Source organism: Doryrhamphus excisus, chromosome 6, assembly GCF_030265055.1.
Source record: "Doryrhamphus excisus isolate RoL2022-K1 chromosome 6, RoL_Dexc_1.0, whole genome shotgun sequence".
NCBI classification, from domain to species: Eukaryota; Metazoa; Chordata; class Actinopteri; order Syngnathiformes; family Syngnathidae; genus Doryrhamphus; species Doryrhamphus excisus.
In genome coordinates this window covers 16,875,089-16,890,910 of record NC_080471.1, presented here as the reverse complement: position 1 = coordinate 16,890,910, position 15,822 = coordinate 16,875,089, and the positions used below count along the sequence as shown (strand labels likewise).

The 15,822-nt window shown below is 40.0% G+C and overlaps 2 protein-coding genes across 6 annotated transcripts; one reads left to right on the top strand and one right to left on the bottom strand.

The window, feature by feature from the left end:
* Positions 1–62: 62 nt before the first annotated feature.
* Positions 63–10,333, bottom strand: tbc1d2b (TBC1 domain family, member 2B). Of its 2 annotated transcripts, none has more exons than XM_058075401.1 (13): positions 9,799–10,333; positions 8,610–8,760; positions 7,371–7,542; positions 6,903–7,054; positions 6,555–6,799; positions 5,684–6,103; positions 5,139–5,249; positions 4,845–5,041; positions 3,990–4,484; positions 3,142–3,259; positions 2,876–3,061; positions 2,084–2,205; positions 63–2,019 (listed from the first exon to the last, which is right to left on the bottom strand). In XM_058075401.1, the coding sequence occupies exons 1-13, from the start codon at positions 10,141–10,143 to the stop codon at positions 1,824–1,826; spliced, it is 2,910 nt and encodes a 969-aa protein (XP_057931384.1). In that variant the 5' UTR covers positions 10,144–10,333; the 3' UTR covers positions 63–1,823. The 2 variants fall into 2 exon arrangements, with proteins under 2 accessions (XP_057931384.1, XP_057931385.1); XM_058075402.1 differs by lacking the exon at positions 9,799–10,333 and adding an exon at positions 8,408–8,451 and having other exon boundaries at positions 8,610–8,695.
* Positions 9,907–15,045, top strand: LOC131131072 (hematopoietic SH2 domain-containing protein homolog). Of its 4 annotated transcripts, none has more exons than XM_058075403.1 (9): positions 9,908–10,797; positions 10,888–10,980; positions 11,478–11,531; positions 11,601–11,689; positions 11,771–11,928; positions 12,405–12,494; positions 13,549–13,714; positions 13,780–13,905; positions 13,977–15,045. In XM_058075403.1, exons 3-9 carry the CDS (start codon positions 11,504–11,506, stop codon positions 14,442–14,444), a joined length of 1,125 nt encoding a protein of 374 aa, XP_057931386.1. In that variant the 5' UTR covers positions 9,908–10,797; positions 10,888–10,980; positions 11,478–11,503; the 3' UTR covers positions 14,445–15,045. The 4 variants fall into 4 exon arrangements, with proteins under 4 accessions (XP_057931388.1, XP_057931387.1, XP_057931386.1 ...); XM_058075406.1 differs by having other exon boundaries at positions 9,940–10,797; positions 13,789–13,905; XM_058075405.1 differs by lacking the exon at positions 10,888–10,980 and having other exon boundaries at positions 9,907–10,797.
* Positions 15,046–15,822: the final 777 nt, after the last annotated feature.

The window sequence follows — 15,822 nt, the reverse complement described above, 5'->3', positions numbered from 1 at the left end:
CGTGACATGACATACACTTTCACCACAGATCCTTCTTTATTATTACTAATGAATTGGTCTCTTTAAACAGAATGTACCGCCCCTCTCATCCAGTAACAGTCTTACACAGTGGAAATTATATATAAACAATAAAAAATGAGATTGAAATACTCAAGTGCCCTATAATGTTGTGACTTAATAGAGTGCAATACAAAGCTGAGGAAAAGCAAGGGAACAAAGAAAAACAAATGATGTTTAAATGTAGCTTATTCTTAACTAGATAGGTTGGGTGTTAAAAATGTGAGATATTTCGAGACCTGCTCTCAAAGACACAATGTAATTCATTTCATTGTAAGATTATTTTTAAATCCAAGCAGTATTGTCATGTTTTGAAGACAATCACGTGACAGGAGTAAGAAAAATCAACAGCTTGTATTTAAAAAAAAATACATCAACACAAAAAATGGAAGAAAAATCTGCTGCCAGCATGTTGAATTGACTAACACAGATAATGGTACGAATTAAGAGAAGAGAACAAATTGTCCACATTTCACACCATCACACAACAACAGTTTTCATTTATACTTGTCAAAGTAGCATAAATTGACCTGATACCGAATATATAGATTGCACTGCCACCCTGAGGACACGGAATGCAACTACATCATTGGCTCAATTTTTAGCAGCGTATTTTACAGCTTTGAAATGAAATTGGAAATGTGTTAATCCATTTTCTATGCCACTAGGGTCTAGGGTCGTGGGAATGCTGGAGCCTATCCCAACTGACTCCAGGCGAGAGGCGGGGTACACCCTGGACTGGTCGCCAGCCCATCACAGGGCACATATAGACAAACAACCATTCACACTCACATTCATACCTATGGACAATTTGGAGTTGCCAATTAACCTAGCATGTTTTTGGAATGTGGGAGGAAACCGGAGTACCCAGAGAAAACGTACACATGCACAGGAAGAACATATAAAGTCCACACAGAGGTGCATTGGAAATGTGTTTGTTGTAAAAATAAGACCTTAAAAAATAGGTGACAAGAGCAAGTATATAGTTTAAAAAACAGAACATTATTTTAAGACCACATTGTGCACCAGTGGACTGTAACCAGAGTATAGGCATCCATCCATCCATTATCTATGCCACTTATCCTCATTCGGGTTGGTGGGTATGCTGGAGCCTATCCCAGCTGACTTCAGGCGAGAGGCGGTGTACACGCTGGACTGCTGACCAGCCAATCACAGCAGAGTAAGTAGAACATCATGTAAAAAAAATCAGACTTTCATTTCGTTTCCTGTCAAACATTCTCAAGCCGCGTTTCCAAAAGGCCTTGCTTGTGCGGTTCAACTATCACGCCATGTTCAGCCTTCAGCGTTTGCCATCAGGCCATGACAGTGCGAATATCTTGCAGAAAATGACTTGAAAGGCATGTTTTAGTGCATAGTTGGACTTTTTGGACAGTTTTCAATAAGATGCTGATGTTGCAATAAAAATTCCCTGATTTTTGTTGAGCCAAGAGCCTTTTTTGATAGAAATCTTGATGATGACATTTTTTTAAAATTAAGATGTTTTTAAGTGCAAATAATTTCAGTCATTTTTAAAAATGAGAGTGGGGAAAAAATCCTTCAAAAAGCACAAAACAGCCTTGAAAATATTATCATAGCCACGATTGAAGAAATACTGATTCGGACAGCAAGCTTAAGACAAGTATTGGCTATTGTATTAACACACAAGCAATGTAAAAAAGGCAGGAATACTGATAGAAATATGTTGGTCCAGCTATGTAAAACACATTCTTATTCCTCTGAGTCAAATAAACATGACTCGCTTGAGTTCAGTTATCCTCCTCGTCATCGCTGACGAAGGAGCGTCCATTCTGAGACGTTTCCCTCTCCCTCAGGAAAGTCTGCCTGATAGCCTCCAGCTCCGTCAGCTCAAGGCGGACCTTCTCCAAGTGGAAGGAGCGCCGGTTCTGGATCTGCCTCATTGGGAATGGGTTCATGTCCACGAATGCAATGTTCATCAGCTTTCTACAAGTACATTACAATGAAATAGGTTGGGCTGAAGAATGGTGCTAAAAATGTGGTCTTTTACCTTGAATCCAAGATGGTTCGTGTGAAGTATCTGAGATATTTGAAGATGGTGGTGGAATCCTGTAACTTTAAGAACTCCTCCTCTTTGTATTTGAAGAGCGCAAGTGCGAAACGGAATATGATCTGTAGTGAAAATGAACAAAATGCTGTAAATCACATATGCTTCCATACAAATTGGATGTATTTGGCATTACACTGTACACAGTTGGAAGAAAACGTGTGTGAACCCATTGGAATATTTGAATTTCTACATAAATTGGTCGTAAAATGTAGTCTGATCTTCATTTAAATCAAAACAATAAACAGTCTGCTTAAAGAAATACCATACATACAATTGTGTTTTCATATTTGCTTTGAAAATAACATGTAAACATCACAGGAGAGGGAGGAAAAAGTAAGTGAACTCCGAGGCTACTGATTCTCCAATAGCTGAGCAGAATCAGGTCTGAGCCAACCTAGAGTCCACTCAGTTCGAGACAATTGGAGGTGTGGCTAACGCTGCTCTGGCCAATAGAAAACTAAGAACAGTTTAGAATTGTCTAGAAGCATTGTCTAAGGTTTTATTTGGATATTCTAATACAAGGAATGGTTTCTTCCGGAGGTCTTCACATGTTATCTCAACATCCTAGACGCCTAGATATCTGACCTCCATACATTAGGTAAAGATGTTCCGAACATAGTTGGATGTGCTTGAGCATACCTATGACCCAGGTGAGGGTAAATGGCATAGAAGATGCATGCCACCCATGTCATAGCAAAATTAACTGTCAATTAACTGACTGATGTAACTGACCTTAGGACCTTCATAGAGGAACGCGTCCCAAATCTTGAAGAGGATGTCGCTGACCACGCTGTCCACAAATACCACCAGGAACCAGTTGAAGGTGATGAGGGAGAAGTCCACTTTGTGCTGCTCAAAGTGGGCGTGGAGTCGGGGTAGCTTCTCGCTCATCAGGTCCTTGAAGACACGCTGATCCACCTGCACACACACACACACACCACCATTATTGCTCCTTACGACAAGCCTTAAAAAAGGCCCAGCGGGGAGGGTTTGTTTACCTGTGAGCCAAGCAGAGTCTTGGTGTAATAATCTCTTGGCATGAAAACCTCCACAATGGCTATGAGGCTCCAAAAGGCGTCTTCTTGGTCCAGATATAGTAAGGCAATAGCTGCCAGCCTAATGTACAAGGATGAGACCTGAGTTGACATGTGGTTTCAAAAATACACAAACACCATAATGTCAGATGGAACAAATGGGAAGCAGATAAATGTTGCATAATATTTCCTAATAGATTTTCTTTTTACAGTATGTCTTCTGGCTTCTTTAAGGACACCTTGTTACTGTACACTACTATATTACTAGTTTAAAAAAAAGTTTGGAAAGCACATGGTTAAAACTCACATAGTAGTTGGTTAATATTCAGCATTATACGTTGATAGTGTATTGTCTGTTTTTATCCACCTATTGTTTTGCTGTATGTGTGTGTAGTCCATTTGACATCAGGAGTAGGAATTGTGTGTAATGTGGTGACGCCCCATGATTCGAAGCTAATATGGTATGCCTCACACAGGTACACTATGCTTGAGTACCATCTAGTGGCTCAAATGTGACATGACATAATGATCTTTGAATGATAATCTTGATATATATATTTTTTAGGCAAAATGATTGAATATTGGTTGATAATTAATAGCACAATTATCAACCAGCAAAATTTGCAACACAGTTCCGAAGGCATCGAGTAGTGAGGTATTAGCCATCTGTTAAACATGAACAACAAATAGTGTGTTGTTTGTTGTTCTGTTTGTTTGTAGGAAAGAGCAAATTCTTGATGATAGGTGAAACAAAGGCACATATTGGTCATATTAGGTGGAAATGAGAGCGGTAACGGAACATTTATGAGTACCTGTTTAGTCCCTGGCAGTATCCAATGTCAGGGTTCCTCCAGGAGAAAGCCACCAGAACATTCCGAAGTTTTTGGATGCCGATGGCACTGGGCGAGGAGTAGTGCTTGTTGTTGGGTAAAGTACGCAGCAAGTCCAGTTCAATCTGCTTGGATGCAGGGTTGGGCTTCTCCCTGGCCACATTTAGTAAGGTCTCATAATAGTCGGCTGGCAGGGGATCCCGGAACTTTTTGACATGGATGGAGATGCACCAGCGCCACACTTGACAGCGATGTTCGTGGGGAATGCCACAGCGGATCAGAGCCTTGAGTTCGGGGGAGCGTACTAAGTTGCGGTTCATGGTGCTGGCCAGGTAGTTCTCCCACTTGACTCCGACAGACACTTCTTGATCCGTCATGGATAGGGACTTGAGCTCCAAGGCTCTCACCTTGGCTACCAGCCTCTCCTCTTCTTCCTCCTCCTCAGGCAATGTCTTGAAGCCATACACGTCATACTCGCTGTCAGTGAAGCATAAGCAGTTTGAGGTGATATATCGACAAAAGTATTGGGACATAGACGGGGATTGTTGGGGGTTAAATCTAAAGTTGAACACCAAAAGTTGTACATTTTAGAATTCAATTTTTTTTATTTTAGTAGTATTCTGATTTTTAAGTGTCATTCGACACTTTCATTCCAGCAGTACACACACCACTAAGTGACAGTACACACCCTTATGTTGCTCCCTCTGTCATGTGTCTTCAAAAGCAGAATAGTTTTACTTTATTTTAGTTTTATTTAGTGTCATTAGACAGTGGTTAATAACTCTTTATACTTGTATGACAGTTAGATATGTTAAAATGTTAAGTGTTTTGGTGTACCTGACAGTGTTCGGTTTGAAGACAGGGTGCTCCTCCTGTTCTGAGCTCTCCGCCTGTAGAGCATCCTCTAACAATCTGGAGATGACGTCTCGGGCTGGACTCTGTTCTGAAGACGAGCACACTGGGTTCTTCACCTCCTGCAGCAGCACCAGATACTTACTCTCCACCTGACACAACTTGGCCTCCAGAGCTGTGTACTGCAGTAACGAAGAGAACAAAGTCATAGTGGACTTCCCCTAAGAATGAATCAGTCTTCCTGTTTCTTCGAATTCCACCACGCCCACAGTACTCTACCTTGGCTTCTAGAGCCTTCTCTCGGCTTTCTGCATTTCTGCGCAATACTGTCAACTCCAGGATCTCTTTGTTTAGGAATTTGTTTTGGGTTTTATAGCCTTGAAGACTGTCCTGAAAGCAAAGCACATCACAGACTCATCAGGAACTAGAAATGGATGGTCGTCAAGGTATCCCAACAATACATTCTCACCATTTTCTCATTCTTTCAAGTGGATAAAAGCAGAAGAAAAATGTTTCTGTGCTACCTAGCGAGAAAGTTGATTTATTACAACCCTTTTTTTTCCCAAAAACCTGGTCTTAATTTTGGACTTAGCATGGGAAAAAAAAACTGCGATAAGCCAAAGAAAAAGCCCAGATTTAATAAATTGATGCTTCCTGGGATCTTTTGTGACATCATACATGACACTGATTCAGACTCCAAAGTTTTGTGCGTCTTTATAGGTAAATTATTCATGAGTATTTCATTTCAATCTGAAAAAGCGTTTCAGTTTTTCTGTCCCCTTCCTGCCCAACTAACCAGTAGTGTGTACTGTCGTCTGTGTTACCTTGAGGATGTCCAGTTCCTGCTGCTCTTTGCCAAGAGGTGGTGAACCATCATTTGTATTCCCGCTCTGCTCTGAGTTGGACAGCTTCATGATGGCTTCATCTTTGGCCTGGATGGTCTCCATCAGCATGCCCAGCTGCTCGTTGATCTCCCCCACTTTGATTTTCAGGCCCTTCAGCTCTTGCTGAAGGCTGTCCTTCTCCAGGGCGAGTCGCTCCATGTGACCACACAAGGACTGGATCTGTCCATCTCTGTCATGGACCACAGCCTCCAAACGTGCAACCTCCACCTGGGTTACTCCCGGACAGTTGGCCTGATCGGACTCAGTAGATGATCGATCTGGTGATGGGACCATACGACGTGCTGGTTGCCGATCACATTGGGATGTTCTTAAAGTCTGCTGCAAAAGTCTCACCAGCTCCTGATTTAGAATACAAATAACACAACATCTGCAATTTTAAGGAAGTAGTCTGTAGTTCTGTTGGACAGGTAAAACAGTCAGTCTGCTGTGAAAGCATATCCGGCAATGATGAGGCTGCAGTCTGAAATTTAACACACGACTCATTTCTTGCGGCATCTTAGATTGAAAGCAGTTTTCACTTTCAGACGCCGCACTTCGCCATGCATCTAATTATCTGATTGCTGGATTCTATGTCAATGTTTGAAGTCTATAAAAAAAAGTTTTGCCAAATTTTCCACTTTTATGCTGAAAATTCTTAACTTATGGCGAAAAATTAAAAAAAACAGTAAAACTGCAAAGTTTGAATTGCAAAGTGGCGAGGAACGATGATTAAACTGTATACATACCATCTTATATTTGGGTCAAAACAGTATCTTTTTCAGTATATTTTTTTTAAGTTCAGCCATCTTACCTTCTGACTGACCAGCTCCTCCTTGAGTTTGGCGTGTTCCTGTTGCATGCGGCACAGCTCTTCCTGTTGGCTTTGGAGGCGAACTTGCAACTCCAAAGACTTGCCGTTAAACTCGACCGGGGAGCTTTCTGCGCTGCGGCACTCGGCACTGCGACCAAACTTTCCGGAGCCCATCATGTCTCGTAGCAGAGGCCTTTTAGGCCTTGACGAGTTGCGCACAAAATCAAACGCTGATCCGAAGGAATCTGAGAGAGACAATTCCATGACTTTTATCATTATTTTTAAACGCTCCATGAACAGTATGAGCAAAGAGAAGTCGATTGATGAAGTAAGAGGGAGTTTACGTACGCCTGTGGACGTCTGGACGATGTTTCTGTTCTGGGAAGTCTTTGGGTGGAGCGTCCACCAGTTCCCACTCGTCTGCACTGTTGTTGCTGGTGTAAAAGACACTGCGTCTGCTGTCACCTCCCCTACCCGGTCGCAGAATTGACATGGAGTTCCTATAATGACACAAACTAGTCAGCAGAGAGGTTGGCTCAGCTCTCTCTTGACAAAGAACTCACTATGACATCATGAGATTAAATAAAGGTGCAAGATTCTGAGTCGCTTGTTTGGACTGGAAGAATGCTACAAGATGCATACTTACACATTACTTTCTGTCGCTGTCACGACACATACTGTTGTTATTTTTGTGTTGAATCGACTTGTTAACCACAGAAGGGGAACTGTGTCCAATTGCAGATAGAGAGTGTAACAATTTCCTCTACTGCAATCCCCTTCAAAAAAATAGTAAAAAAAGACTACAGATTGACTAACCTGATCTCTGTACCAAAATTTTTAAGTGTCAGATTGCGAGTATTTGTAGAAGCAGCAGTCCCTCTAGTTGATTGGATTCCGACTGTCCCGCCACCTTCCGTCTCAGTCTCCAGGGTTAAGTCACTGCGGACCTTTTCCATGCTGTCGCTGAGATTCTCAAAAATGAACGCATCTGAAATTCACAGAAAGAAGAAAATACAAATAACACCGCAGGACACCTTCACAATCAAATGAGAAACAATAGAATATGTGATGTCTCAACAAAGTTAATTATGCTCACATTTGCACTGCATTATACGGAGAGAGGATTTTAATATTTTTTTCCTTCATATGTAGCTAAATAGGGTAAGCTACATTTGAGAAAAAGATTAGAGCAGGTGTAGTTCTTTTAAGATTAGATTATACTGACCTTGAATGGAGTCCCAATAAAAGCAAGCTTAATTATCTGTGCTCTTTTCAGCATGAAAAAAAATGCTATGTGTCATTTTGTCCGCACAGCACAAGAAGTTACACACACAGGGAACAATATGCACCACAGGTCGTGTGGCCCACAGTGCAGTAACAACACATTACGTGAAACAAAATGAGACACCTTTACACATATTGTTTACATATTGTCCAAATGTTTCTCTTTAAGCCCTCGTGTTAAGATAAGATAATTGTTGTTGAGCTACAGTAAATGCTCCAATTACCGCCTGTATTCAACTAACCACCAAGTCTGCCAGGGATGTGGTTTATATAAACAAATGCTGGAGTGTTCAAAAGTAAACTACTCATGGTTAATTAAAGCATTCAATGTGTTCTATTGTGTTTCAAGCAGGTGCCACTGTTATCGTACAAATCTAAAACAAACACACAAGATATGTCTTTCTAAAACACCAAATTATTGTATTAGTTGCATAAAAAACAACCAATAAACAGTATTTAGTATGGTATTTAGTAGGAATTACAAAAAGCTTAGTCATGCTAATCTTCCAAAACAATCTTGCGTATTAAACATCTTACAGCAAGAGGATATCATTGAATGTCTGACTGACCTCGCACAAGTCTTATCTGCTCCCCCACATTTCATCACAGTACACTGGAGCACAAAAAAAAACATTGGCATTGTGTATAGTGAAGTTAAACAACATCCAGCAGCAATGATGCCTGCCGTGCACAAATATCAAGCCATCAGACACTAATGTTAACTTGCGGGTGGATATAACGTATGGCCATTAAATGCCTGTAATGACTTACCATTGTCTTTGCCTACAAGTCCACTAAAAGGGTGGGCCAAGGTGGGAGAGCTCCAGCTATCTCTCTGTCCACATCCTCTCGTGTTGCTGAACTCCCAGCGCTTCTGTTGGAGCTGCTGCAGCCAGAAGTGCATCATCTGCTTGCTGGGAGCCTGCAAGCACCAACACAAGTTTCCAGTTCACCACATTTTGCCAATCTTTATAGAATGGATGCACAATCTAGCACTGCATCAGTCATTGCATGGTGTGCCTTCTGTTTCTAGTTTAGGTTTGATCTTTAATATTTGTCCAGTTCCTTGATATCTTTGACAGATTGTTTGACAGAAGTTTGCCTTCCTCCGGTTCTCCAATTTGTAGATTTTACTCCAATTGCCTTACTTATTTTCCTCTGCTTATTTAGGCATAAAACCTTGGGTGAAGATCAGTGCATGTTTACTCTAGTACCTTTTTTGCATTACACAATATGTACAAGGTTGTCCAAATAATACCCAAACATGTCTGTTCTACTCATTTCTGTGCATTGCATTTTCATGAGAACAGAAAGTAGGGAACACAACAGTGTAACTATTTAATAAGGCGGTATTGCATTTGCAGGACCGTTTATTAGGTATGCAAATTACAAGTTCTAATTGCAAAATGATACAATTTGGGCACTGGAAAGCTTATTACCTGCCCAATGTGATGATTATAATTATGAGGAGTGTTTTTGTATTGTATCTAATCCAAAAGAACATGCCAGACAGTCAGAATGCATGTTGAATTACAGGTTACATTCGTGGGAATGAGCACAGAAGTTACAGCTCCTGCCTCTAGCCATGCAATCTGTTATTAACCATTCCCACCATCTGTTTGAAGATGATTAGGATGCAGAGAATAGGGGACAGCTAGGCCTTTCTTGCAGTGCAATGAGAAAGTCACTTGGGTCATGTGATGGTAAAATGGTCACATGGTACTGGGAGGTGTGTATGTAAAAACATAACCTGGAATGATCTGCAGGGCGTAATAAATACCTTTGAGTGTATGTGTGTGGTCTAGTCTTCTGAATGAAATGCTAATAAAAGTACACTGTACAGTGTTTTTTGTATCTTAAAGATATTAAAACCTAAGACAAGTGGAAATGGGTGCGTCAGCCATGAAATAATGAAAGATAATGACAGCATTTGAGGCACACACATGTTTGAAGAGTTTACCTTGAGCAAAAACTCCTTCCCCGCCGTGCTGATCTCAAAATGCCCCTCCTCGGCCTCCACGTCGTAACTGAAGCAAGCATCGCCAATTTCGATGTGTCCCAACGGTAAAGTGTCCTGGGGACTCTTGAAGTAATACAGATAACATTTCCGGGGATCATACACGAACCACCGAGGCTTGTACCCCCTTAGGGGCCCCTTTCCGGACAGTTTGCTCATGTAGCCGCACAGCTTGGAGGTCTGCTCCTTAGCCGACACCGCGTCGACCATGTCGCCCGACTTGGAGGTATCATGTCGAGGAGTTGGGCCTGGGCTCGACTCGCCGTTGCCATCCTCCTCTTCGTGCATCTTTCCTGGAACTTTCTTTTTCGTGCAGCGTAGCGGATACCCACTCCAGTTTCCATCCACATGACTGGTTGACTCTGGGGCAAAGCACCATGGGAGATGTCGTCTATCGGAGAATGCGGAAGTGGTGGTGGCAAGTGGTGCTGCTCACCACGATTAGCCTATTCGCGAAATTGTTGTTACACATAATTTGAAATTATTACCGTACAAATTCCTTACATTGAAAATATTGTTGTGGTAACTCTTGAAACACATTTTGTTCACAGTGTTACTTATTAGAAACGGTCTCGACAACACACTAGAAGTGTGTCTCAAATCGCGCACTTCCGTACGTAAACTTCAACACCGCGTACAGTGCGTACTTCCGAGTTCACGGATTTTGACAGCGTTGTGCCAAAATCGGTCATTCTCGTTTTTATATAATCTTATTTGTATTTATCCGCTTTATCATCATCATCACCATCTTCTTCATCTTCTCTCTTTTTTAATTTTCAATTGCAAACCACCTTCCATAATGTAGTCAAAACGGTGATGGAAACAAAATCACAGGGACACATTCAGGACCAACACGTGTTTGGAAACGTTTTGACAGATGAGTAGTTTTTTTTAGATATATTGCACTGTATCATAATGAAAGTTGTTTCAAACTAGTAAAAGGTAAGCAAATATAACATTGACATGTCAGTCATAACTAAGTCTTATTGTCCTGTCTTATTTTTCCTGTCTTGTAAACCCTGTACTACTCAGGTCATGACAAACTCAAACCAGCCTTTCAGTTGACCCTGACCCTTAGAGGAACACACAGTGAGTCATGTGTAAAACACATGACAATCAGAAGATGTAAGATCTCGTTAATGGAGTAAGATTTTGTTGTTTGTGGAATATAATACAGTAACACACCTACATGTGTACTGTAAAGAATGACAGATAGAACATCTGCCCATCATTTCCAAAATACAACTATAGGAACACTGTTTTTGGACCACTTTCCAAGATCCTACACACATAAAAACGTTATTGACAATAACATTCGCATACAAGTAGTTCAAAAGGCATTCATCTGCACTCAAACTAAATATTTCCATTCTTTCAGAGTTCAAATAATGATGCATGTTGCAACACTAATCAGACAGCACTGAGGTCACACCTCTCCCCTCATAAACCACATCTTGCTTTCCATTTCTCATCAGGATGTGGACTTTTTTTATAGCTCATGACTGTGATGCAAATAAGGGATAGTTCTACAGAACTATGTAAACTGGTGGAAAATATTTGTAACTGTAAATGTCAACTGTCTGTTCCCGCAGTGTCACATCACATTCTTTTTCTGATTAAAGACAGTTGAGAAGAGACGTTTGCTGAAATGACATCAGCTTCAATCTCAGGGGAAGGTATGTATTCCATTAGAGCCGAAACATGTTTTATTTAATAGAAGCAATTAATGTCAATTTGTTTTTTAGGAGTTGAAAAGAAGACATCCAGACAGAATAGTTTCCACTGCTTTCCATGGTTCAAGGCTCTGAGAACCCGCTGGAGGGTTCGCTTCATGGTTAGAACTTTGTCCAAAAGTCCAAAAAAGGACAAGAGATTAGTGTCACTTCCTGTTGTGCATCTCTTTGTCTTCAATTAGGGTTCGGAGATGATGGAGCAGAGAGAACCTTCACCACGAGTTCGTTGGGACAGAAAACTCACAGAATTATCTTCAAAATGGTTTATCGAGACTCAAGTGGCACACATTGCTCCAAATGGCTTCTTCCCCGCTTGGTTTGTGGGTTTCGTCACACGAAAGTAAGTCCTCAAACCAGAAACAATTAAAAAAAATTTTTTACTGCATTTTTGATTTTCTTCCTTCATATTTTAATATATTTAGATATATTTAAATACATATTTATTTTATGTATTCTTTATGTGTTATTATTATTACTATTATAAAAGCTCTAACATTTAGTATTATTTAGGTTTCAAACAAAATACAAATCATGCAAAGGGATATTTGTAAAGTAGATATTGTTCAGTGGTGATTACCGACAAGAGAAGAAAGAAGTTTTAAGATGGGTGTCAACTGTCAGCAAGGATGCTCATTTCTTTCATCTAAAATTTTATTTATTATAAATTTATTATATAACATATTATATATTATTATATATATATATTTATTTATTATAAAATTAATTATTAATTATTAATTTTATTATAGTTTTATTGCATACCTCACATTAAAAACATGTTCTTACAAATGTGGTCTTTGTGTGGTTTGTCTACAGAGATGCTGAAGAAATGCTGAAAGAAAAAGACAACGGCAGTTTCCTAATCCGTCTCAGTGATAAAGCCATTGGATACATATTGTCTTACAGGTGACGATGCTGTAAAGTCATTAATTGACTATTGACTGATGAAGCCCTATTCATACAATTCAAATGATTGTTGTTTTTTTTTTATCCGTTTTTAAATTTTGCTCAATATCAGCAAAATAACAACTGGACATGGAAAGGACATTATAGCTCCTGCTTGACAGTTGTTGAGATCCATTATCTTAAAGTTAGCATCATAATTCCTTGTCGGTTGTTTGCTAAGTGGACCCGCGAGACACTTCAACGGGTCACAGATGTGTGAATGACGGGAAGAAAAGCACTCAAGCTTGCTTTGGGAGAAATCATTATCGTGTCACTAGTTGGTTTGCATGTATAAATCTGTAAACCTCAAATATAAGATATTCTGTCTTTTGAGAAAATTCCTAGCTAAAAAAATGACCATCTACATTGAGGTCAATACAGTAGTTAGTGTTGTAAAAGCAAGGGTCTCAAACTCAACTTACCTGGATCGCTGGAGGTAGGTCATAAAAGAAATGATGCTATAATCATCACGCAGCAACTTACAGGACAACTACTACTACCAGTGTAGGCTCACAAACACATGTGCAATCGTCACATTTATGTGCGTAGTTAACAGTTGTGGTTTATTATTCCCCATCATAATAGTACGTAGTTGCCCGATGTGTGTTTGTATGCTTTTCACATATTGGTGTCATTTTTGTGTTTGCAACGTGATTGTAGTAAATGTTTATTTTACTGTGTGACAAGCTCACTTTGAACTCAGTGTTATGCTATGGGTTGTGAGTTTGAGACCCTGTGTTAAAATGTTTGACAGGTTATGTTTTTGTGTACAAATATACTGTATGCACAAGCAATGTTTTTCAAATTCATTTCTTACAGCACATTTTTGCAACAATAGCCTGCCAAAGTTTCAGAAAAATTTATATTTTCTCTAAGGCCTTCTTTGGCCGCAAGCAATTAACATGAGAATGTGTTGGTGCTTAAAGCTAATTAAATACTGGATCACTTTACGTGTAACATGAACATGCCTTGTGTGGCGTGCAGAGGCCTCTGTCAACATGTTCATCTGTTACAGAGGCAGAGATCGCTGTCGACACTTTGTGATAAGCCAAAGTGAGTCAGGACACTTTGTTGTCAGTGGAGACAGTGGGGGACATGACACAGTCTCTGAGCTAATCCAGCATTACAAGACCAGCCCCATTGAGCCATTTGGAGAGTACCTCACATCTTCATGCTTTGAGGTGAGATGGAATTTCACTTAACTTCAATTGCATTTACTGTAGATAAAGAATTAATTATTTTGAAGTTTGTGCAGACACCTACGGACAGGCTGTATGATGTGATCCAGCATGTGTCGCCTGCCACAGAGGAGAAAGCGCATTGGAACTCTGAACTGCCACCTTTACCCCCAAACAGCAAAAGAACGCTTGAGGTAAGCGAAGTTATCATCACAGGATTTTGTGTATTACAAAACATGCTTTAATGAGACTCTATACCAACCAGGAAGTGGCACCAATGCCAAGGAGAGGAAAAGAACAGGACAAAGGGCCGTATGCTAAGATCAAAAATATTCAACCAGCCAGAGCGCTTCAAAGCACCCAACAACACATCCCTGGACCGAACACCAGAGGGGTAGAAGGGTGCCCCAGAAAGTGTCGTCCTGCATCTGCACCAGACACTGTATACTCTGTGCTCCACAGTTCTACTGAACTGCACACTAATAGGGTCAGCCCCACCTCAAAACAACGATTTTCTCCTAAAACCATGAGGGTGGAGAAGACAGACCCATGCAGAACACCCCCAAGAAGTCACAGCAGCCAACACCTGAGTGACGGTGCTGTTTACTTCCTTGCTGGGAGGCACGGTGGCCATCACCCTGCACGCATAGACACCACACCACACACACAACATCGTCACTGTGACGCCATTTACTCGCATGATGACACCTATGAGATCATTCCGGGTTTCTAGGAGAAAACCAAAGCTCAGCTCAATAGTAACACCTACGAGTCAGTGGAGGAGATCAGATATTCACTTTGCAGTAAGTAGTGCACTTTAATTATTTTTTTTAATTGAAATTTTAATTAATAATCACTTCTTTAATCATAACTGTTAACTGAAAGACACATGTTTCTGCAGGAGACTAATCAGTTAATAATTATGAAGCAGTTTAATCACTGTCAGTAGGAAGCTGTCAAATGTTACATGTAACGGTAGCAGAAAATGCATGGCATTTAAATATTTTCTAACACAGATTATTTAATAAAATGTGAATTATGCAAGTCATTTTTGATCAAATATTCATGAACATATGGGTTATATATACTGGATGTATATATATGCATTACTACGGTATAATTGTAAACATATATACATATTATAATTGCAAACACCATTATATAATGGAGTGCAGAATATAACATTTAGAATGCATATTAATATATGTACCATACATTACCCATTGTTATATTATTAGTAATAGTATACCTATGAAATTTCACTGATGTACGAACTTGCTTGTACTACGTACCAGTATTGCATTTTTACTTTCTTGCTTTTGTTGCAATATGACTTGAACATACTTGTATTTAAATATATACGCTTGTCTAATAAATAAATCCTGTGTGGCTACTGCTGCTGTGTTGGCTTTCATTTCTCCCACAGAATTAAAAAAACTATATATCTCTAACTCCCTTGCGCTATCTAGACCTGTATATCTGGGTTATTACAGGAAGTAAAAAAAAAATACAGTAAACAACGAGGTGTACAATCCACAACAATATGTTTATTCTTGGCGTTGTACTATGCGGTGGTATCATCATGCTGCAAGACGCTTCTAATTTTGTGGTCACCTTATTTATAATACTAACCCAATCAAAACAAAGTGTTTTATTAGTGAAGGCAGAATTTTTTTATACAGTTCTTGTAGTGGATATCAATGTTTTATTTAGTCACACAAGCTGGGCAATATTTTACGAAACTTAATTTCAAATCTAAACCTTTTGCTTAAGTGTGAATAAGCAGTAATCTCATTCTAAAACAACACTTTGTTTACTGTACCGTACTGTATTTTTCACCACCACTATAGTGTCCCACTTTCTGCACCATAACTGACCTTTATTTGCCACACTCAGCACCAATTATCCAGGTCAGCTTTTATCCTGCAACTGCAGCAATTATTCTGCAGAAGACTCGTATATCTCAGTAGCAGATGCAGGGCATGAACGTCTTGCAGACTGCATGAAACAGCCAACATGGAGCTATTATGCTCAGATGTGCTCAGTGTAAATCTTTGCACAGACACAAGACCAGGTGGGGGTATGCTCTCCAATACAGCACATGTAATCAT

Excerpts from the sequence above, each read along its gene's own strand:
- tbc1d2b (XM_058075401.1), bottom strand. The coding sequence starts at position 10,143 with ATGCACGAAGAGGAGGATGGCAACGGCGAGTCGAGCCCAGGCCCAACT. Across the intron at positions 7,543-8,609 it reads ACTTGTAGGCAAAGACAATG|ATGCGTTCATTTTTGAGAAT; the intron begins GTAAGTCATTAC and ends TGTGAATTTCAG. Across the intron at positions 5,250-5,683 it reads AGGAACTGGACATCCTCAAG|GACAGTCTTCAAGGCTATAA; the intron begins GTAACACAGACG and ends CTTTGCTTTCAG.
- LOC131131072 (XM_058075405.1), top strand. The coding sequence starts at position 11,504 with ATGACATCAGCTTCAATCTCAGGGGAAG. Across the intron at positions 11,690-11,770 it reads GCTGGAGGGTTCGCTTCATG|GGTTCGGAGATGATGGAGCA; the intron begins GTTAGAACTTTG and ends GTCTTCAATTAG. Across the intron at positions 11,929-12,404 it reads GTGGGTTTCGTCACACGAAA|AGATGCTGAAGAAATGCTGA; the intron begins GTAAGTCCTCAA and ends GTTTGTCTACAG.